Genomic DNA, 22,468 nt, shown 5'->3' with positions numbered 1-22,468 from the left:
ACTCGTGCTCATTCTTGGCTTTTTCCAAACTCATTCAAGATCGGCGTCTTCATCCACGTGTTACGCCTTGGCTTCAATGATAAACCTTTTCCACACGCGTAGTGCAGCTATCGATGTTCATCGCATGCAACGTAACTGACGTCGGCCAACCGCAACAACCATGCGGAAATCTCTGAACATCCGGGGCGCCTGTCTCCAAGGCATGGCTCCGCAGACACATGTCTATATAGGACTAAATGGATTTGCTAACACTTTCGCAAGCATGATTCTTTGAATTCTCCTAAGTTCCTGCCTTCCAAAATGCCTCTCGCAAAGGTCGACGACGAAGCCGTTGAGCACCAGCAATACGAAAAATCCAGTACTCCCTTCCGACGGGCTTCAAGCGCCACATCAGCCACCCTACACGACGAGCATGGACGACGACAACAACAACAGCGGAGACAGTCTTCCAGACAACCCTCAGTAGCAGCTTTGCTTCGCAACCCGCTGGCTGGAATGGGCGAAACCGAAGTACTGAAAGACGTCGATACATTCATTGATTCTCGAGGCCTGCAGGATCAGCGCGACACTTTTCATAAAGGCGCTCTTCTCGCACGTGTGCAACAGCGGGAGGATGGGTTCGAGTACGTCGATACGATAAGTGAGGATGAGAAGGAGATCTTGCGCCGGGAAAGGACTCACCGCTGGAGCCAGCCGTTCAAGTTGTATTTTCTTGTTGTGCTTTGTGCTGGTAGTGCTATTGTGCAGGGTATGGATCAAACTGGTATGTGTATTCCTTTTACTGATCTGGATCGAATGAAGGTACTGACTTCGTCTAGCTGTCAACGGTGCACAGGTATTCTATTTCGAAGAGTTTGGTATCACAAATGAGTGGCAGCAGGGTCTACTCAATGGTGCTCCTTACCTTTGCTCACTGCTGATCGGATGTTGGACCAACGCGCCTCTGAACAAGTACTTTGGACGTCGAGGCACAATCTTCATCTCCTGCATCATCTCTTTCGCATCCTCCTTCTGGATGGCCGCCGCAAACACCTGGTGGAACCTCCTCATCGCGCGGTTTGCGCTCGGTCTGGCAGTCGGTAAGTCTCCACCTCACAAATGACTTGGAAGAACTGTACTAATCAAATCATCCAGGTGCCAAATCCTCAACAACGCCAGTCTACGCAGCAGAATCAGCACCGAAAAATATTCGAGGCGCACTGACTATGATGTGGCAAATGTGGACCGCATTCGGCATTATGCTCGGTTTCGTTGCCAGCGTTGCGTTCTCCGGAGTCTTTTTCCCAGGAACTCCAGGTCCTGAAGGGAATGCTCAATACGCACCGTGGCGCTGGATGCTCGGGTCAACTGCAATTCCACCGATGTTTGTCTGCGCCCAGGTCTACTTCTGTCCCGAATCGCCACGTTGGTACATGGAAAAGGGGCGCTGGGACAAGGCGTTTCGTTCCTTTTGTGCATTGCGTCTACACCCTGTTCAGGCTGCGCGTGATATGTATTACTCATTCAAGCTTCTCGAGGTTGAAGCTGCTCAACGAGAAGGCAAGAATAGGCTGAAGGAGGTGTTCACTGTTAGGCGCAACCGCAGAGCTGCCCAATCGGCTGCGTTTGTGATGTACATGCAACAATTTTGTGGAGTCAATGCAAGCGACACTATCCCACTTGGTTCCACAATTCAGCTAACACTCTATAGGTGATAGCATACTACTCGACGACGATATTCGAGGACTCAGGGTTTTCGCGAAACAATGCGTTGCTCGTCTCCCTCGGCACAGGTGCCGTCAACTTCCTCTTCGCCATCCCTGCAATTTATACAATCGATACCTTCGGCCGCCGCAACCTGCTACTCTTCGGGTATCCGTGCATGGCTTTGTGTCTGCTCTGGACGGGGTTTAGCTTCTGGATCCCGCAGGAAACACAGGAGACGGCGCGCTTAGGAAGTATTGCCGCGGGTATTTTCACCTTCATGGCTGTTTACTCGCCTAGTTCTGGACCTGTTCCGTTCACATATTCTGCCGAGGCGTTCCCGTTGTATATCAGAGATTTGGGAATGAGTATGGCCACTGCGACTTGTAAGTACATTCTCCCCCTCTTCATTCTGGTACCTGCTTGGCTGACAACTTCAATCAGGCTGGGGTTTCAACTTTATCATCTCGCTGACCTGGCCGGCACTTGTCCGTGCCTTCCAGCCTCAGGGCGCGTTCGCCTGGTATGCGTGCTGGAATATTGCTGCAGCGGTCTACTGTTATTTCCTACTCCCGGAGACCAAGGCCCTTACCCTTGAAGAACTCGATACTGTCTTCAACGTTGGAAATCGGGAGCATAGTAAGTATTACTTGGAGAAGGCGCCGTACTATTTCAATAGGTTGATGCGGAAGGACCAAGCCCCTTATCCGCCGTTGTATCAGATCGGGGAGAGAAGCAAGGAGAACACAGGATGAATAGGATCCTGCGTGTTGTCTGATGAGTAGTTGCGTGTCTCAGGTAATGAAAGGCATAGCTGAACCAAATCTCTTCAAATAATGATATGAAATTGGATAGGCATCATACAGCTTGGCGATATCGTCTTTGGCACCAAGCGATTCCAACGCAACGAAAAGCTGATCCAGACAGAGCAGAGCTCTAGCATTACCAGGTCCACGTAGCCTCGCCGCAGCATCAAATGCTTGCTGATACCAGTTTGCAGCTTGCTTGTACTGCTTTTTACGAAGACAAAGCCCGCCTAGAGAACGCAATGCTTCAACATGAATGTTGTTGTAATATGTGTCGTCACCTTGGAGCATCTGTTCGTGTATTGCGTCCTTGTACATTTCTTCGGCTTGCTCGAGCTGATCCTGCTGTTCTAAAACTGTGCCTAGATGGTAGCGCCACTTGCGACGCAGGTGCTGCATGCTGGTGTTGCTGGGCGAATCGTATGTTTCCTTGATTGCTTTGTTACAGAATCTGACCACTGAATCATCGTAGCCGCCATCGGAAAGTGCCCAGAAGTACCTGAATCGCATCTCCTCGGTGTCCAATGGGCTCAGAGTGGGCACATTTGAAAGTGCATCCAGGACACATCGCCAGATGGCTTCTCTAGCTAGTCGCTCAGGGATCAGCTCAAGGAGAACAAATGTGAATTTTGACAATGGAGCGTCCCGACCCAGCCTCTCCGAAAAGAGACGACGAATAAAAGGGAATACTACTGCTTGGTACTCGACACATATGGACCATTTCTGGTCCATAACGACACGAAGAAGTTGAGGCAGCAATGTGAAGGGCATGTTGTTCAAATATGCTTGCAACATAACGCCGGCTTCGTCGAACTTCAACCTCGCTAGTTTGTCAGATCCGTGCTCAACAAGTCTGATCGCATCTTGAAATAGGACAGGCATTTCCCACATCCGGCTATGTGGCCTTGCAGTGAGAGTGTACGGATTTGGTACCGTGCCTGATTGTAGTAGTGAGTGTGTCGAGCGGAAGTAGTCTTGTATACGACAGACCAGTATGTAGGTAGGATCCGTGTCCGTAATATGTAGAGCAATCTTGCTGGGAGGTCTCGCAGATGGCAGCTTGAGCTTCTTCCATAACGCATCTCGAACCCCTGCCTCCCAGTCTCGACGTTTGACTTTATGCCAATCGTATAGTTTACCACTAGTGGCATCGTAAGCAGGAAGCGGTTTTCCTTCCCCGTAACACTGCTCAGCGAGCCTGACCAAGTCATTCTTCTGAGCAGCAGAAACAGTTTTTCTTATGTTCCATATTTTCAGCTGTTTCTTGTACATGGGAATAGTTGCGTTGAAGCCATGATCGCGAAGAAGTGCGTCCCTTACCTCATACAGAGGCGCATCCTGTTGAATATACAACTTCACGATGTGAGCCTTGACAGCTTCCCAGCTATGCTGAGAATGCTCCAACTGCTTAGAGTCAAAGACTAGTTGTCTGTCATGGTTTCCAATCAGCTTGGATTGATCAGCCTCACCAGGATGCGATTCAAGTTGTGTCATCTTGTCTACAGGAGTATTGAGAAAGACACAGCGACATGCTGGGCGTCTTGTAGCTGCCACTTTCCGGGATAGACCTGGCATAGTAGTACTATCCAGGTTGTAGGTAGGGTTTCCCCATTGTGCAGCTCGAGCGGATGTCTTCGACGAGATAGAGTGCTGAAACCAGGCTTGATTGGCTGTAGGGTACGCTATACCTGTTCAGGAGTATCATGCATTAGCTTTGCGTGGCCCTCTATACCTTGTAGGGTCAGGTCTTCTCGCAAAGTTGTCCAATCAATTCATGTTCCGTTGTCCATGTATGATAGTTAGCGAGGTCTGTGCAGTGTTTATGCTAACTCAAGACATTGGCACTGGTATACCGAGCTGATCAGGGCAGCCAGTGATACATGGCAAAGAACGGTGGATGAGATGGTTGCCTGTATGCTGAAGGTACTTGTAGAATCATGCCGCCACAACCAGCTCCGTAAGTCCTTCAGAATTGCGTAACCTGTGTAGGAGACAATTCTAGCCACAGAAACCGTCCAAAATCAAGTCTCGACGCAGAAGAGACGCGGGGAAGATGTCGTACAAAACGACTGCATCAAGTCAGCCCTCGGGAACCAGTGAATGCATCAAACCTGCAGAACAGGGCTCCAAAAGTGCACTCATCCCTCAGGATAGCAGGAGTACCAGCCGGACATACGTGTCTCAGGCGACAAGTATGAGTGGAGCTTCAGCAAGCTCTTACACTACATCAACCAGTCAAGTCGATCCATTATACACCGGCCAGATCCTATATCAGATGAGTGACCAGGATCTCGTTCTGATAGGTGTAGGCACTCAGTTCGGGGCTGTCAGTACTAGCAACCCACGCACATAGTGTTTGTCCCGACTCCACAACGGCACTCACATCTGGCAGGAATCAGGTGTGGCCTCGGATTAGACCAGCCTATCCTCTTGCACTTAGCAAAGAAGAGCCATCCAGAATGAGGAGGATGTGTACAAGCCTGTCAATGCATTAGCACTAGCTTTAGACAGTTTGTCGGCGGTCGCGACAGAAAGCATTCCATTCGCGAGGACACCGGAGTCAGCTTGGTCAGATGAAGGGACCTGAGTTCAGTCTGCCTTCCGGACATCACCCTGTGTACTTACTTATCGTTGGAAAGAGGTAATGGACACGGTATTGAACAATACATAGTTAGATTGTATTGCCGTATTTTCAGGTTGGCCCAAAGATCGTGCCGCGTAGTCGAAGTTTTGAACTTGTACACGAAACGTCGCACATACATATCAAGGTCGCAAGCATATGTCGTGTGCTCAACAAGTGTTGCGTCCTGGAAACCCCTGCAAGAGATCTAGAAACCCAGCACTCAACGTTGACGGGGAGTTGGCATTTCTCGACGGAGGAGGAAGGCAGGATGGACATCGTGAAAGCTGCCATTTATAGAAAGGCTGAGAGGCAATGCCAAGAGTGCCCCTGAGTGCAACAGCTGCAGTGGTGCTTCGCAGGATCCTGTATGCTGCTCTTGACCCCTAGATAATGAAGTCCACTCCTGGAGGACCACTAAAGACAAGAATATGCTTTGCAGGTATAGGCATTAGCTAGATAAGTCGCTCTGTAGTGCGAAATGAGATCGAGATGATGATCAGGCATCGCCCTCCTTCTCTATATGTGCATGAAGGCCCGGAAAGCCAGGACTGAATTCTGAGCTCTGGATGTGAATGCTATCCCGATATCAGTACCCAAAGTAAGAAGAAAACCATCAAAACACCAAACATTTTGGCTACAAGCCACCTGTTGCCTTGTACTCTATTCCAGTATTTCAAAAGCTCTCGCTGAGCACCTTGGACGTTGTCAACAACATCCTCGGTATTGGCATCTATACGTTGAAGCATTTCACCTTGCTCTGTAACCATGGAGGCCAACTGAGAGAAAATGCCGCCTAGCTCGTTGATGGTCCGTTCTATCGACTCAATCGCCTGACCACGCTCTTGAATATATGCGTTGGGAGCATGAGCTTCTTCCATCATCAGCAACTGCTGATCCGATTGTGGCCCGTTCAGCGATAATGTGCTTGAGGAGGAGGGTTCCAGGGTAAGGAGATCATTTGCGGAGGATTGAGCAGCTCGCGGAGACTTGCCGGTGGTCCCCTGATATAACGGAGACTCGGATCGTAAGGTATCGAATTGTGTTGAGCGAGCGGAAACTGAGCTCACAAAGTTCTCGGTGCGCGAGCGGCTAGCTTGAATGTTCTTCGTCCTGATCTCGAGAGTGTCTTTGAAGTTAGCGGCCACATCAGTCACTTTATTCTGAAGCAGCAAAACAACATTTTTATTATGTTGACCCTCTTGATCCTGGGATTTTGGAAGGGTGGAGTGTTGTTGTTGAGTGTATTGTTGAAGGTTCGATATCTGAGTATTCAGTCGGGACAGATCTTGCTTGATGACATGTGTCAATTCGTTGATTTCCACCGGTCGATCGTCGAAAATGGCCTTCTTCTTTGCAACTGGCACAGTGTCAGTTCCATATGCACAGCCATGTTTCTGTTCAGATTGACCTACGTTGTGCCAGCCTCTCCAATTTACCCATTGTTGCAGTTATGCCTCTCCCTATCGCCGCAGCATCTCTAGCAAATTGTGACCTTGCGCTTCGAGGTGCTCCGTCATTCGCTTCCCGCTTCTGCTGCTCGGACAGTAAGGACTGGCGTTGCCCCGGTGGTGCTTTCTGTCGTCTTTGCGCCTGCGCGAGAATGGTCCGGAACTCATTCGTCCGGTCCTGTATCGATGTGACCATATCTGTTGTGTCTGCAGAGTGTGTTTACAGGCCGGAGAAGGCACTGAAGATCGTGGTTGCTGTCAGGAGGTAAAGGAGTGGTCGCTGTACGTGGTTTTGTTACTGCTGCTAATTATGTACTGTGTTGCTACAATGTTGCTAGAATAATCGTAAAGTTAGGCAGGCGCATGTGGCTGTTGAACTGGTCATTCTTTCCGCAAAACTGCAAAACGCAATGTTGTTCAGATTCATTTGTCGGCCCGGAGATACTTCGACCGGCAGGTCCCTGCAAGACTCTTGCCGGTCGCAGCAAGCACTTTGAAGGTCCGTGCCCGTTTCTTTGCGTAGCCAATCACGAAGGATGTGCCACCCATGTAATCGTCAGCTGTGGCGCAGGACCTGTGATTAGAGTTTGCGGGAAGGTGCGATCGAGATAGGAGCGAGTTGCCGCCTGACTCGACTTTGTTGTGCCAGATACCAGCAGTTGTTCCAGCTTCGACAGTTTGGAGCTGACGTGCCAGGTGGTTGGCGATCGCAGTCGCAAGTTGGAATTCTTGGTTATACAAAGCATAATAGATGTTGCTGTCTCTTCTATCTACAGTATGCTGCTGTTGTCACACTGTCATCACCGCAATCCCTTCTGTTGTCGTTGTTGAGCGTTCTTCGTCTGCGTCGCACCTTGATCAGGCTATACATCAGCCGTCTTATAATTGATAATTGATACCCGAAGGCTTATTTGAATAGTACTGGATGGTTATCCGACCAACGTGCCACAGCATTGCGCATTGACACTTGCGACACGGCCTGGTCGACGTGATTCCTTGATTCTGCACGCTCTGGCTGTAGAATTCATTCTCTGCCGTTAGACCTCAGTTTGTCGCGAGCTGGCCCTCCATGGCGAATCCACATCAATACTCGTACCGACCATCTGTGGGTCGCAATGTGACCAGGAAGTGGGCTGAAGCTCGCCAAGTCGATTATGGTGGTGATGACTGGGGCCAGGACGACGGCTACGAGCCAGAGCCTGTGCAGCAGTCTTTGGCCCAAGGAGGCAGGAGCTTTACCAATCCTGCCATTAATACAGGCTCCCGCCTGTCTTTCGATCATGCACCTGAGCAGAGGAACTTCTCAGCCGGCGCAAATCCTCCCTCCTACGACTTCCCACCTGCCCAGAGTACCTCAGCCGGCCACTTCTATCCACAGCAACCCTACAATCAGCACATGATGCGCCAGGACCCTCCGGCCCGAACTTCGATTGACTCAGCCCGGCGTCCTGATAGCAGGAGCTCGAACCATAGCTCAAGATTCCCTCCTCGGAAATCTAGTCTTGGTCAACAAGACTTCGCCGAGTACAATCCACCGCAGCCTTATACTGATTCTATGCCCCCTCCCCCTCCCGCACCTGAATCTACCACGAAGCCTCTGCCCTTCATCAGACCTGCCGATATCTACAAGAGGTTGGACGAAGAACGGGAGAAAGAGAGACGCCCCCAAGAAACATCACGCCCTAGTATGGACTCGATCAGAAGAGGTGCTCGAGAAGACCCACCTCCTTTGCCAAACCAGGCATTATCTACGAGAACAATGCCACCATTTTCAGACACTACCACCAAGCGTCAGAATGAGCTGGAGACAGAGATGCCACCGAAGATTCCTGCTCAGGCCAAAGCTCCGAACACGAACGTTCTGCGAGCTCCTTCTCGATCGTTAACCTCATCAACATATGCCGACAGCCCTGACATCGATTCAGCTACAGCTGGAGAGCCTCGCATTCCTTCTAGAGATATCACCAACCGCGATCCGCAGCCGATATCGTCAACCCTGCCTCAAATCAGCCGTGTCTCAACCTTTGACTCTGACTTCTTCCAATCTGGCAGCCCTTCCGCTCTCCGACAGCACGATTCTAACCAAGATCCTACTTTCCAGTCTCTATCAGAGAACACAAGTAGCAATAGATTGCAACAACAACCTTCTCAAGGCTTTTCCTCCACAGCGAACGACGCCTCAAACTCACCTGCAACCACGGATGCTTCTTTACTGAGATCCAACACAACAAGCACTTCCCAAATTAGCCCAATTATGGACGACTTCAACAACCAGTATTTTGATCGCACTCCAAACAGACCCGCTGCTCCAATCAGCGACGCCGAGTCCACGACAATTCCATACGCAGGAGCGCAAGAGGATGTCTTCTATCCTCCCAAGAGGCCAGCTTCTAACAGGACAAACAGTCCAAGTCCTGCAAGAAGGCCCCAGAGTGCAAAAGCTCCTCCTGTGCCTGAGCCACAATCTGCAGTAGCTTCTGCCGGAGATGTTCTCGATAGGGTAGCTGTGATGGAGGCACAAGTCGCAAGACCAGGTCCAGCCGTGGTTACACATCCACAACCATTGGCTTCAAAGACTGATCATGCAAATCCCATGTTGCCAAAGCAAGACTCTTCTGTCTCTGTGGCATCTGATAAGCAACGCACTGCTTCTGAGGAATGGGAAGACTGGTCGGCTGCCAGAAAAGAAGCTCACGCTCGTCACGGAATACAGGACAGCAACCCTGCAACCCCTGGTCTACCTTCCTCGGAGATGTCATCACCGGACCTTATGCCCAGCGGGCTGAATCGGGGATCTGCTAGAAGCAGCGAGTATACACAAAATCCACCCTCCGACAAGGTAGGCCTATCTTCACATCGCCCTCAGATGCTTCGAGATGAGAGTTTTAGGCCTCAGCTGCCTGGAGGTTGGATGTCTACAAGCAGTGTGCAGAAGGCCGCACCTGCCCCATTGGAACCAAGCAAACCGACACATCCTCGACCACTATTTGGCACAGCGCATAGGAACGATAGTGAAGCTAGTCTCCCGACTGCGAGAGCGCCGCAGGACAATGACTGGAAATCACAGTATACTAGTGGTGTCCAGGCTCAAGCATTTGCAGCTGTGGCCAACGCTGGCTCTGCCTTAGCTGGCATATTCTCCGGCCCTTCCCTGACGTCCACTGCACATACAGATTCCGATGTTAGTAGCATCAACGAATCAGAAGGTCCGACAGGAACATATCGAGACGCAAATACGAGAGCTAGAGATTTCGCTGCCACTCCAGAGCCACAGTCACCACAATATGTCAAAGAATCGGCAACACGCGACTTCGCCAACGCAGACGATGCGACCCCTAGAGCCTTACATACAGGCTCTCAATATGGCAAGCCAGTACCGATATCGACTCATATGATCGATCGTGCAATGCCGAAGGCCGAATCGATTCGCACCGAATCTCCCTCGAAGGATTCGGTTAATTGGTGGAGCGAAGATGAGGACGAGCGCACGCCTGCACCTGCACCACTTCGTACGAACAGATTGAGCACTTTCGATCCTTCTCGTCAACCAGCCTCTCCAGTCAGAGTCCGCCCAGTTACTGACTCCCATACTGACACAGACCAGCTGGAGTCGGACATTGTGAAGAGTCTGACGCCAAAGTCATCGACTATACCTGATACTGCCGATAAGGATGTAGCAACAACCTCGTCAGTACACGATGATACGCATCGTGAGCATGCACGCCCTACCTCGGCACCATTCGCTGCTGCTGCTCTTGCTATCTCGCCTAGCAGGGAGTATGCAACTGTACGTGATCAGGACAGCTCTCAACCACTTTCTGCTTTTAACGGAAACTCTGTTAAGTATCATCAGACATCCGTGGCTGACTCTACTCAGGAGCCGACACGTCCTCTGTTCGAACCAGAGAAGCAGCACTCGCCAACGATTGCACAAACATTGCAGAATCAGCTCGGAGGTATCGCTGCTACAGTGGCAAGCATGATACCTGGAGTACCAACCACTTCCCGTAACCATGAACCAGGACAGAAAGAGACCACAGCGAGGGCGGCCACACCTGATGTCGGAGCCCATGAACCCTCTCTTCATGCTAGCACGAGTCCTGCTACGAAGAATGATGTTCGTGAGTTTTCTGGTACGAATATAGATCGTGACGCATATACGTCAGCACGGGACTCATACCAGCCTCCTGTTGATCGCAACAGAACGCCTTCCGATACTCTGAAATCTAGTGATCTTGCTGGAAGCCAATCAGCCACATTGCCACGCGAGGAAAGCAGGCTGCCAACTAGAAAAGATTCGACTGAACGTGCTCCGATGACGCCACCGAAGGATCCGCCTAGACCAATCACTTCGGTAGATGAGACAACGTCAAGGTCAAGAAGCCCAAGCACAAGAACCTCAACACCACCATCACCAATCACGCCTCGAACACCGAAACAGGCAATGTTACCAACTCAATACAATTCGAATCGACCTTTTCCTGGGGATAGAGTGCCAGTCACTCAGATTGCTGGTATGAGTACGGCTCAGGCTCGCATACATGCCTATAATGAGAACCGCGACGCATATGTGCAGCCCGTCGGACATCTAGAAAACTGGCTGACGTACATGAGTAATTCTGGACATGCAGACCTCTTTGTAGTTGGACCCACTAGTGCTAGCCCTTATGCCCCTGATAGTGCCCAGCGTCACGCCCGAGAGTCTAGTGGCACTCAAGGTGGGACGAGACAAATGCAAGAAGATGGGAAAAGGCTACTTGCTTCGGCTAGCAAGTATGGACAGAAGGCTGGCATACTCGGAAAGGGATTGTTTGCAAAGGGCAAGGAAAAGCTTCGTACTGCCAGTGCTGGCCAAAAGGTGCGATAACAATCTCTTACTCCCTCTTCAAGATACGATCTGCTTTTCAATCCTGAAATGCGAGGTTGGTGCCCAGTCTCAATGTGAACTAAGATAGTGAAAATTCATTTTGTTATCCTCTTACCTTTACTATCCATATTGACGCGTCTTTTAGGGTCTTCCTACCGAGCAAAGTCGAAATGTCAGTACATCCACGATCAATCAGAGACCAGTCGCAATCAATCAGAGGTCATCGATGACCGACCAAATCCCAGCAATTGTCGACGAGAAATCAGCATCAACCCGCAGCACCGCACCTCAAATTCCAACTCCAGCGATGTCCACGCCAATAGAGGAGAGCACGTTGTCTAAATATTTCTCAACCAGCAACAGTGACGATGTATCACGAAACTTGGCGCCACTAAACACGACAGCTGGCCACCCTGCTTCGAGAACTGCAATCAGGCCAGTGTTCTCGCCCGTATCCGAGGCCAGCACAAACCAGACCGAAACCAACCTCAAACGTACTGTCAGCCCGGTGGGAGAACAACACGAACAGTCACCACAGTCAGCCGACACAGCTAGACCACGAACTTTTCCGACTTCTACAGCACGACAGATGGAAACACCCACAAGGAAAGACACAATTAAATCAGCTGGTGGTGTCAGCGCCATGGATACTGACGATGGGTATATATCTACGGACCTATATCATCCACGAGATGCTAGAGACCTGAGGAGGGACTCGAGTGTATCAGACGTTTCAGCTGTCAGTAACGAGCTGGATCGGACCCAAACCCAAACCGATAGAGCGGTCACGGCTGGCATAAGTCCTGACTTGCAGCCTCAAATCACCCGTGACGATCCGAAGTACACGCCTTCTCATGTCCAAGCTCCTGCATCCGCAAGTCTACCACCAGCCGATTTACAGCAGAATCATCAGCATTCTGGCCACGCGCCCTCGTACTCTAGTGCAATGGCTACAGCGCCTATGCCGCAGCCTCAATCAGCTAAAGAAGCAGAAGCTCAAGCTGATAGACAAGAGGAAAGTTCTTTGCCAAGGTATTCACAAATCCCTGCTCCACCACCACGAATACCGCAAGGTGCTCAGATCGTCCCTATAGCTCGTATTAGGCAAGATCAAGAGCCTCCTCGTGCTGAGACGAGTCGGCCGTTCTCCTTTGCAGGATCGGAAAGTATCCTCAATGCTGGACATGGCACGAACGGTTCGATTGACCACGTAACAAGCAACGACGTCCACAGCTCTGGCTCGGCAGAACGTAACCTGCTGGCGCAGATCTCTGGTCCCCACCAGACTCAAGCTTTACGCGATCAATATGCAGGTAGTCCTCTGCCAAGTGCTCGACGTAACCCGGAAGAATTCGCTGGCCGAACTCCAGAAGAGTTCGCGAAACTCCGCCAACCACAGCCCCAAGTCCAAACACAACCACAAGAAGAGGGCGGATATCGAATACCCGGTCCATATGGACAGGAACTCAGATCGCCACGACAGAAAACGTCGTCACCATTGCTAGAACAACTACGTAGGACACCAGTCGAGCAGCAACAACCGGAAGAACGTAATGGACCTTCGCATACATCAGCAATACCAACCGAGAGCGTCGTCTATAGGTTCGATCATGCTCAACGTCATTACCCACAGGACAACGAGGCGGATGCACGTTTGAGGCAGGAAGCTTCATTCTCGCAACAACAGCAGGCACCGTTTGGCTCGCCAATTGGGGAGCAACTCGAACGGGTTCACACAAGGAACCGACCATCTCGATTGACTTCGTTTTTCCGAAATCGATCCAAATCTCGTTCACGGGCTCAGAAAGACGACAGACGAGCTCAACCAAGTGAAGACATGCCGAGCACTAGCAGACGACCCAGTTTGCTGAACTTTGGTAGTAGGGGCAGCATGTCGGGGAGTCGAGAGAAGTCGGCTCAGAGGTTGGATTCCAGGGAGCCCATGATTGAGTCCAATGCACGACCTGGTCAGGGTGGTCGAAAGATCAGCAAAGATCTTTTCAAAAGTACAACCTTTGGCCAGGCACAACATGAACAGGTGACACCCTCAGAACAGTACGCTCAACCTGAACGAACGTCTGCCGGAAAGAAGAAAAGATTCTCAGGCTTTTTTGGCAAGCCGTCTGCAAGAGACGAGCAACCACAAAGAGCGTCCACGCTCCCGACTAATTCTCAGCAGCCACAGTTTCAACAAAGTACTGCTCACGACCGTCAAGACTACCCAGGCCAATCTGAAGCCGAGACAATGCACCATGGTAGTCGACAAGGTCAACGGCCCAATGACAATCAACAAGATCCTCGCAAATCCTTCCAGGGCATGGCTCCGCCTAGAGAGGGCTACTATGGTGGGCAAGCAAACACGTTGCGCCAGCAGGCGCTCTCACCGAGTCACGACCGAAACCACACAGGACTTGATGATCCGGATGCTCCGTTACAAGGTACTTGGCCATATCAGTACGGCAATTTGCATGATCGCTATGATGGAAGATCTCGTAACGAGGACTATCACTCGCCTCAACAGCGACCTGATTTGCCGCGACTGAACACAGGTGATCACTCGTATCAAGGTAAACAACAACCTTTGTCAGCTCCTGCAGGTCCTACGCACGACCAAGTGCCTCAACGATCCCTGGCGACCACCAGCTATCCAAACCGGCAGCAGCAGCAGCAGCAATATAGCCATCGCATCCCTGAACAGGCTCGAGAAGCTTATCAGCCACCGTCAACACGTGTAAACAAAGACATCTCTCATGGTTCGGACACAATCCATCGTGCGAGTAGTCCGTCGCAAGCACATAACCAGTCATGGGAACGAGGACCACAAAATGAGCCCAAATCATATTCGAATGCTCATCCGCACAAATTCCAGACCGATGCGGTGTCTCGGATCGCGGCCGAAAACCGCGCAGTCCAGCCTCAAAGCAACATCTCACCACGCGTGAAGCAGTTGCACACTCGCTCGCGCTCACCGAAAAGAGGTCGCACATCGTCCGAAGATATGAATGCAGAATTTCAGAATTTTCCACCACACTCTGCAAGTCCAGTATTAGGATTGGGCACGTTCAACTCAAAGAAAGTCTCTCCAATAGGTGTCACAAGGAGTGAGGCAGATCAAGAGAAACCATGGGCAATTACGCTTCCAGAAGATGAGCAACAAAAGCAAGGAGTCGAGGATCCGAGCAGTGCGACAAGTGCGCGAGCACGAGAGATGAGGCGAGTCATGCTCGAGCGAACACCACAACAACCGCAACAGACAGCTCCCGCAGAGACAAGACCGCAGACTGTAGCCGACCGTTTCATGAACCATGGGCAAAGCAGTCAACAGCCGAAGACGATTATTGCAAGCCCGACTGCGAACTCCGACTCAGGCACGAATGCGAGTAGTGGTGCCGTATTAGCACCCCGAGCACAAAGTCCGAGTGTGACCATCAACAAGAATTCGAGCCTAAGAGGCAGGGGCCCAATTAACCGCACTATTACGCCTACCGACTTCGAAAATTGCCATCGTGAAGCTGGTCACGAATCATCCATCTACACGAACAAGCGGCCGAGCACGGACGTCAGTGTCGCAAGCCTTTCAAGAGAGCCATCACGTGGACAGTACGGTCGACACCAGCCCGCACTGGCTCCGCCCTCACTACCGCCACCTGCACCACTCGTAAGCCCGCCTCCAATGCCGAAAGCCGTCAAGTCTGCATTACCGACCTCCACGAATGGTGCTACGACTCATAAAATGTCGCCAAGAAATACTAGGGATCATGATGCGGAAGTGTACGAATTGTCTGGAAGTAAGCCGGAAGGATATGAGTCTGAGGATGAGCCTATGATGAGTGCTACTGCCTATCCGGGACAGGAGTGGCAGCCTGTTTTTGATCGATGGGAAGACTGAGAGTGAACGTTTTGAATATATTTGGGAACTGTGTTTGATTGAGGGGATGTACAGTGCATGTTGAGACAGATGGATGAGATGCGTACGTATGTAATGAGAGTTATGAATGAGTTATGAATTGAAGATCCTACTATAAAGCAGTTCGTGCCTGCCCTGCCACAGATCCAAAGTCGGCACGGCTTGTCCGGCGTCTTCAGGTTGCAAAAACCAAACTCTTTCCAAGCTTTCCTTGACCAATCTTTGCAATGCCTCTCCAGCTAATGTACTTTGAGCCTGGTATGGGCCCATCACTGAGGCTCTAACGGCTGCGCTAATCACTGCTTTGGCGTGGTTGAGAAGGAAGATATACCCTGCTTCTTCGAGGTTCATACCTAAGTTCAGTGCGACGCAGCCCCAGAGAGGTGCTAGATGACCATTTACAGGGAGAGGTACATCTGAGATTGCGGAAGCCTTGAGATCGGCGGAGAAGGTGCTCAGTGCTGCCGCTGCCTCGCGACCATCATCTTCCGTGTTAACGGAGCTTCGCTGTGCAGTGAGTTTAAAAGCTCTCTCCCACACATTGAGCAGGGCTCGACCCTGCGCAACGCTGGCTCGGCGCTGTACCGTACAAGGCGTGCTAGCATCAAGATCGTTATCCAGATCCATCAGCGCTAACGGGTCACGGAAACAGGCAAGTACATAAGGTATTTGCGTGTGTGCCATGGATTGCACGGACAGCTTCAGGAATTGATTGAAGAGGGTGGTGCTGGTGCTGCTGCTGACATTGCTGCTGCCTTTGTGATGTGCCAGGTAGCTCTCCAGGCCACTGGAGTATGCGAATGATCCCAGTGGGAGAGCGGAATCAGATAGGAGGAGGAGATTGTGCAGTGATGAGCTTAGTGGTAGTGTGGTGACTGTGGTGGTTCGTGCATCTTGGCTGGAGAGCTGAGATGCTTCTGCTCGTTTGAGAACGGCTTTGGTGGCTTGGAGTTGTTGTTCGAGCTCGGCCACGTGTGCCTTGAGGCGCTCGATGTCAGCAGTGTTCATGTAGCATAGTTGGTGCGGCTGGCTTTTGTGCTAAGGGAGAAGTAAGATGGCATTCTGATGCTGATTCAGTGCTTGTTCTGAGTCGGTCTTCGGGGTAAATCGTGGTTCACATAACTGGAGCCAAATTAAAGTATGGAGCGTGGGAGCAAAGCTGTGCCAAGCTGCCGTTTTATGCCGTGCAAATGTCAGTGTCAGGAGCAACAACGAAAGCTGCAGCATGACATGCTCGAATGCATCGAGGTTGATGCGAGGAAGGTGCTCTCGAATGCTCTTTCCCATCAATAGATCTGCGTAATTGTTTTTCAGAAATACTGAGCAGGTAATCTAGCCTGGCTTGACTGCTCGCGGCATGCGGCGGTAGTAAAGGCGTGAGCAAGATGTCTAGGAAACGGATATTAGATGCAGTAGCTCTACTACGGGCTGGACGCAAAGTCGCGTATAATCATTTTCAGATCCGATTATCCCAAGCAGAGGTTTACGCCAAGACGTCTTCCTTGACCAAAGGTCTTAGACAGAGATACCCTCTGACAGCAAGCATACTATCTCAGCAGATACGGCAAGCAACGTCTGGACATCGGAGTCATAATATACCACAAGCAGACAAGCAGGCAGGTTCGCAAGGTAGCTCGGGTCAAGAGCAGGGAATTCAGCAAGACCACCATTATGAGAGATCCGAGGACAACAGTGTGGCGACAGAGGCTTCACAGCAGCAGATAGAACCTGCGCAGGCTGAAGCCCAGCGGCGTCCTCTTCCAGATGGCACCATTCCTCCTCTAAACAGTGCCATTGGTCAGGAAGCAGGAGACGCGGAAAGCGAGCCCGGACGGCCCATAATTGAGACCTCACAAGCACCGCTGGAACAACAAAGTGAACAGAATGCTCTTAGTGTCAAGTCCTCAGGTCAATCGAGCATACCTAATCCTCAGACCTCACCTTTATCCTCAAAAGAAGCTAGAATAGCACAACGGCAGTCCGAATCACAGATTCCAGCTGCAAGCGCAGACCCACCAAGTGACGAACCTGAGTTCTCCATAGAGCAAGAGAAGGACGTATACTACCAACCGCCCGATCAAGCGACTCCTGTCCTTTCTTCACTTCCTCGAGTCAAAGTGCCTAAAACAGAAAACGACGTTCAAGGAGGTGATTCTCACGTAGCTAAAGATGGCATCAACGCGGACGTTTTCTACTCAGGCGCAGAAGCCGAGACCCAGGCACCTACTGAAGAACAGCTTGAGCAGCTATTCCATACTCCTCGAGCAGCTGCTCTGCTGGGCAAGAAGAACAAATACATGCCAGGCGGAGCGAAGCGCCAATTACATACCAGCGCTAGGTATGGGCAACAACGTGCGCAGGCTGAGAAGCAAGACTTTGAACAGCTAGGTCAAGATATGGCCAAGGATGTACAGGCTGCTGACGGCAATGTGAGTCCCTCTTCATCAAGTACCAACTCGCTCGAAATCATGGAAACTGACCACACGGACTGACAGGCGCACTCGTAGGCCGATCCACCCAAGACCTATCAAATGCGCGAGTCTCGTGTCCCCTCCTCTCGCATGTCTCGGATTTTCGAGTTTAGCGGCCTAGCAGCGTCGATGGCGTTTGGTGCTGCATCGTCTGGCAACTTTCTCAGTCCAGCCAATATGGAGAGATTGGTGGCCAAGCTGTCCAAGATGCGAGGCGCAGCTCTGAAACTCGGTCAAATGGTCAGCTTTCAGGACATCAAAATGCTTCCACCCGCTATCGTCGAGGTACTGCAGAGAGTACAGGATAACGCAGACTACATGCCAGCATCTCAACGAGACGAAGTAATTGCCAATGACCTTGGCAGCAATTGGCGAGACCTCTTCGAATCTTTCGAGGAACGACCTATGGCCGCTGCCTCGATCGGTCAGGTCCATGGTGCTGTGCTCAAGTCAGGGCAACCTGTGGCTGTCAAGATTCAATATCCTGGCGTTGCTGAGTCTATATCGTCCGACTTGAACAACCTGTCTTTGTTGCTTCATGCCACAAGGTTACTGCCTAAAGGTTTGTATCTAGACAAGACAATTGCCAATGCTCGCACGGAGCTGGCCTGGGAATGTGATTACGTTCGAGAAGCAGAAGCTGCCAAGCACTTCCATAAGCTCCTATCCGACGACACCGGAGTCTTCACTGTGCCCAAGATTATCGACGAAGCTTCTGGTAAGCAGGTCTTGACCATGGAGCGATTGAATGGTATCGCAGTCACAAGAGTCAAGTCGTTCAGCCAAGAGCAACGGGACTGGATTGGGTCGCAGATATTGCGTTTGTGCCTGCGTGAGATTATGGAGTTCAGGTACATGCAGACTGACCCAAACTGGACGAACTTTTTATACAACAGAAATACAAATAAGCTGGAGCTACTCGACTTTGGTGCTTCAAGAGAATACCCAGAAAAGTTTGTTAGGCTGTACGCAGGAGTTCTCATGGCGGCAAGTCGACAGGACAGGAAGAAATGCGAGGAACTCTCGATCCAGCTAGGATACTTGACTGGGTACGACTCCAAAGCCATGGTCAATGCACATATCGATTCAGTGATGACTCTAGGAGAACCATTTATGGACTATTCAGACGACGTCTACGACTTCAAGGACCAGACCATTACGGATCGAGTGCGAAGCTTTATTCCAACCATGCTGCGAGAACGACTGGCACCACCACCAGAAGAAACATACAGCTTGCACAGAAAGATGAGCGGTGCTTTCTTGCTCTGTGCTCGATTAGGTAGTCGAGTCAGATGCAAGGAGCTCTTCCATAGTGCTCTGAAAAGTGGAGGCTATGAATAGTTGTTATTAGCTTTTTCTTCAAGAGTCTTCCTCTGCTGATTGCTCGATTATCGTCTGATCTAGCAATGATAGCTGAGACCTGCTTCTAGGACTGTGCGATTCTTTGGCAGCTTCTTTCGCTGCCATCTTTCTAAGCGCATCCTTGAGAAGAGGACTGCTGGCCAGAGCTCGAGCTCGGGTTTCTAATTCTTGCTGTTCCTTTTCAGCTTCTCTCCTCTTCTTGTCCCTGGCCTTGCGATAGCTCTTAACGTCGTGGCCGACAGCCGGTTTGTCCTTTGCTTTTGGCATCGGCTTCGGTTTCGGCTTTGGAGGATGATCCAGGCGCAAGACGAGGACGAAGACTTTCAATATGCCGTGGAGAATTAGAGCGCTGACGAGGCCGACGAGGATGGCACAGCCAATGTAGTACCATACTGCCTGAATATACAGTTTAGCACTGGGAAAGAAAGAGTATCAAAAGAGCTAGCTAACCTCGAACTTGGCGGCAATCCGCCATGGAATCAGGAGTAACTGAAGCAATACATGTCCGACAGCAATGAACGGAGACAGAATGAAGCGAAGAAGCGAGTAAACCAGAAGCAGGAGCTTGACGATTGGCAGTAGAACAGTGTAGTAGAGGCCTTTAGCGATGTACCGCAGGGTAGTGGCGGTGATCTGATACCATGGCACGGCTGCAACCGTCTGTATGGTTGCGTCTGCATCCATTGATTACCCCATCGTCGACGGCTTTGAGCTGTTGACGAAGTAGGAGTACTTTTACAAACAATGTTTGGAGCCAAGATGCACGTCACTGCCACGATACAAACCACGAACAACGGAGTTCAGCAGCTTAGATACTAGTGCCTGTGATAGTCTTTCAGATCGGCATACAAAACTGCCGCTATCCTCCACTATCGAAACATCATCGCCGGCTCTTAAGGCGACCATATCCGAAATGTTTTGCGGATGGAACAGCCCGCCCCTCGTAGCACATGCCAGAGCACATGCTGGAGCAGTCCCAGGCACTTTCCCCAGAATGTTTTCACCACCGTCGCAGTTATCATCGCACAAAAGGACAAGCTTCGTATTGTCATGCAAAGAAGATGCAATACACTTTCCGGAATCCTCAATCCATCTAATTACTAGTTGGGACGACTCTGATACTGCCCCACTCCACTGCCCAAGTTCGACATACAGCATACGTATCCTGACGACTCCGATCGGCCCTGATCGTGAGACCTGCATTTCCTGCATGGACAGCATACATTAGCGATCTTACATAACCCTTCGACCCCATAACCCTTCCTCCGTTCAGCACTCCGAAAGATGGGTCAAAATCAGTCTTCAGATACGCCTCGAGAAAAGTCTCACTCCAGTTCTCGAGGCGGAACTCCTCACTCAGAACGACATGCTGATCGAGCAGAAAGAGACCGAAGGGTAGGTCGTAGGTCTTCTGTACATCCTCTTTTCGGTCCATCTCAACCTGCAGATGCATCAGCAACCACTGTTGCCGTACAAGGAACTACAACCTATAATCTGGACACTGCGAATCTCGAGAAAATGCTACAATCTACAAGCCCTGAGCTCAGTATAAAGTCTGGCAAGTCAGCAACGAGCTCCTCGCGGCGGAAGAAGGATGCAGAAAGCCTACAGACAGGGATCTCGCCAGATACTGCTCCAGTTCAGAGTATCGACATCCCTGCTGCAGCGACAGCACCCATTGCGTTGCCCACAAGATCCCGTCAAGAAGAACTTCAGGATGATGGCCGATCGGCGCAATTGTCCACGACTTACGAAGATCATACCTATATCCCTATCCACAATTCAGCCTATCACAGACCGCCTAGAATGCCCCTGCCGATAGCTGAGATGCCTGATTCCCCTTCTCTTGGTCCGGAAACGATCAGTAAGACTGATTCAGACGTGCCAATCTTCACTCACGATGTGGGTGATAGCGTGCTACCAAGAAGGAACAGCATCGTGAGTATGGACACACAGGATGAGGATGATGTCGGCGAGGAATTACAGCCTTTTGGCGCTCAATATACTTCTGAGACTATACCCTACACTATCTACTGGAGACAGCCAGCCAAGCAAGTATTCGTGACTGGTACTTTTGTTGCTTGGGATCGGAAACTTAGGATGAAGCAAAGGTAAGTGCTCCTTTTTGATGAGCATGACTCGATCGTGGAACCTTCTTTTATTCGGCTCGATGTAATGGATATCTTCGTCTTTGCATGAGCCATGTCTCGGATACTTGCCGCCCAACGACTTTATCAACCTACGGATTGTCCTGCCCAAAATAGAAAACCTATAACGCATCTCAATCTGGAAACAGATCATGATATCCATGCTTAAACCAGCCTCACATGCTGACTATGATATGTATAGTGAAACCGACCCCAACATCCACAGTACGGTCGTTCCTCTACCAGCTGGTACCCACCATCTCAAGTTCTTCGTTGACAACGTAATGATGGTCACTCCCGATCTGCCTACTGCCGTCGACTTCAATAATATCTTGGTCAACTACATCGAGATCAGTACAGACGACATTCCTGCCAAGGATAGCTCTTCGGCCAGGCGGGATAGTCATCAAGTGCCTCAGAAACAGGTGCCATATCCAGTAAGTCCTAGGCCTGACTCCGAAAAGCAACTTGGCGATGGAACGCCTGTGGGAGAGGTTGACGACTATTCCGGCACAGTCACGCCTGGTGAGAAAGAAGGTTACCAAGGACTAGTCGAAGGCGAACTTCCCCCTGAAGAAATTGGACTAGGTGACTTTCGGCAGCTCATTCCTCAGGCACTTATCGATATCGATTATCCTGAGGATGATGATAGATGGAAGGATGCCTCACGTGTGATCAGCGAAGCTGGCAATACTCCAAGGTAAGCAACCGACGACAAATTTTCGGGTTGTCTTGACTAATCGTGTTATAGTCTTCCACTTTTTCTGTCAAGGAGTATTTTGAATGGTAGTGGTGAGAAAGTGGGCGTCAAAGATGATAGTTCCGTCTTGGCTTTCCCGAATCACACGGTGCTTAACCATCTTATGACAAGTAATGTGAAGAACGGAGTATTGGCAACAGCCGTCACAACGAGGTATAAGAAGAAGGTATGTGAATCTTTTCTTTCAAGTACACAACACCAGGTGGAGCCCATGGTACTAGTTACGGGAGAAGTTGCCATCCAAAATCTTGCTAACTTTACGCAGTACGTTACAACGATATCGTTCAAGCCGGTGCCAAAGCAGCCACCGTTCGGACAGTGATACTCTACATCGGAATGAGCATGAACAAGATCTGGGGGAATTCATGTCACTTTTCTCGTTCTAGCATGGTGT

The 22,468-nt window shown here is 50.6% G+C and overlaps 8 protein-coding genes across 8 annotated transcripts; 4 read left to right on the top strand and 4 right to left on the bottom strand.

Moving 5' to 3' along the window:
- Window positions 1-300: 300 nt before the first annotated feature.
- LTR64_003947 (uncharacterized protein) lies at window positions 301-2,438 on the top strand (the record flags this gene model as incomplete). Its single annotated transcript, XM_064898297.1, has 5 exons — window positions 301-763; window positions 819-1,079; window positions 1,135-1,634; window positions 1,691-2,069; window positions 2,128-2,438. The coding sequence occupies 5 exons, from the start codon at window positions 301-303 to the stop codon at window positions 2,436-2,438; spliced, it is 1,914 nt and encodes a 637-aa protein (XP_064754254.1).
- A 39-nt stretch (window positions 2,439-2,477) lies between these two features.
- Window positions 2,478-3,983, bottom strand: LTR64_003946 (uncharacterized protein; the record flags this gene model as incomplete). Its single annotated transcript, XM_064898296.1, has 2 exons — window positions 2,478-3,704; window positions 3,810-3,983. The coding sequence occupies 2 exons, from the start codon at window positions 3,981-3,983 to the stop codon at window positions 2,478-2,480; spliced, it is 1,401 nt and encodes a 466-aa protein (XP_064754253.1).
- Window positions 3,984-5,687: 1,704 nt separating this feature from the next.
- Window positions 5,688-6,756, bottom strand: sed5 (Integral membrane protein SED5; the record flags this gene model as incomplete). Its single annotated transcript, XM_064898295.1, has 2 exons — window positions 5,688-6,469; window positions 6,525-6,756. The coding sequence occupies 2 exons, from the start codon at window positions 6,754-6,756 to the stop codon at window positions 5,688-5,690; spliced, it is 1,014 nt and encodes a 337-aa protein (XP_064754252.1).
- Window positions 6,757-7,629: 873 nt separating this feature from the next.
- On the top strand, window positions 7,630-15,316 carry LTR64_003944 (uncharacterized protein; the record flags this gene model as incomplete). The annotated part of the gene is made up of 2 exons (XM_064898294.1): window positions 7,630-11,418; window positions 11,573-15,316. The coding sequence occupies 2 exons, from the start codon at window positions 7,630-7,632 to the stop codon at window positions 15,314-15,316; spliced, it is 7,533 nt and encodes a 2,510-aa protein (XP_064754251.1).
- A 111-nt stretch (window positions 15,317-15,427) lies between these two features.
- LTR64_003943 (uncharacterized protein) lies at window positions 15,428-16,342 on the bottom strand (the record flags this gene model as incomplete). The annotated part of the gene is made up of 1 exon (XM_064898293.1): window positions 15,428-16,342. One exon carries the CDS (start codon window positions 16,340-16,342, stop codon window positions 15,428-15,430), a length of 915 nt encoding a protein of 304 aa, XP_064754250.1.
- Window positions 16,343-16,719: 377 nt separating this feature from the next.
- On the top strand, window positions 16,720-19,146 carry LTR64_003942 (uncharacterized protein; the record flags this gene model as incomplete). The annotated part of the gene is made up of 2 exons (XM_064898292.1): window positions 16,720-17,763; window positions 17,842-19,146. The coding sequence occupies 2 exons, from the start codon at window positions 16,720-16,722 to the stop codon at window positions 19,144-19,146; spliced, it is 2,349 nt and encodes a 782-aa protein (XP_064754249.1).
- Window positions 19,147-19,164: 18 nt separating this feature from the next.
- LTR64_003941 (uncharacterized protein) lies at window positions 19,165-19,851 on the bottom strand (the record flags this gene model as incomplete). The annotated part of the gene is made up of 2 exons (XM_064898291.1): window positions 19,165-19,563; window positions 19,618-19,851. 2 exons carry the CDS (start codon window positions 19,849-19,851, stop codon window positions 19,165-19,167), a joined length of 633 nt encoding a protein of 210 aa, XP_064754248.1.
- Window positions 19,852-20,685: 834 nt separating this feature from the next.
- GAL83 (galactose metabolism-related protein) lies at window positions 20,686-22,396 on the top strand (the record flags this gene model as incomplete). The annotated part of the gene is made up of 4 exons (XM_064898290.1): window positions 20,686-21,278; window positions 21,517-22,014; window positions 22,066-22,240; window positions 22,340-22,396. 4 exons carry the CDS (start codon window positions 20,686-20,688, stop codon window positions 22,394-22,396), a joined length of 1,323 nt encoding a protein of 440 aa, XP_064754247.1.
- Between the last annotated feature and the right edge of the window lie 72 nt (window positions 22,397-22,468).

Source organism: Lithohypha guttulata (genome assembly GCF_036872675.1).
Source record: "Lithohypha guttulata strain CCFEE 5908 chromosome Unknown scaffold_3, whole genome shotgun sequence".
Taxonomy (NCBI): Eukaryota; Fungi; Ascomycota; class Eurotiomycetes; order Chaetothyriales; family Trichomeriaceae; genus Lithohypha; species Lithohypha guttulata.
The sequence above is the reverse complement of the archived record's forward strand: the minus strand, read 5'-3'. Positions and strand labels throughout refer to the sequence as shown.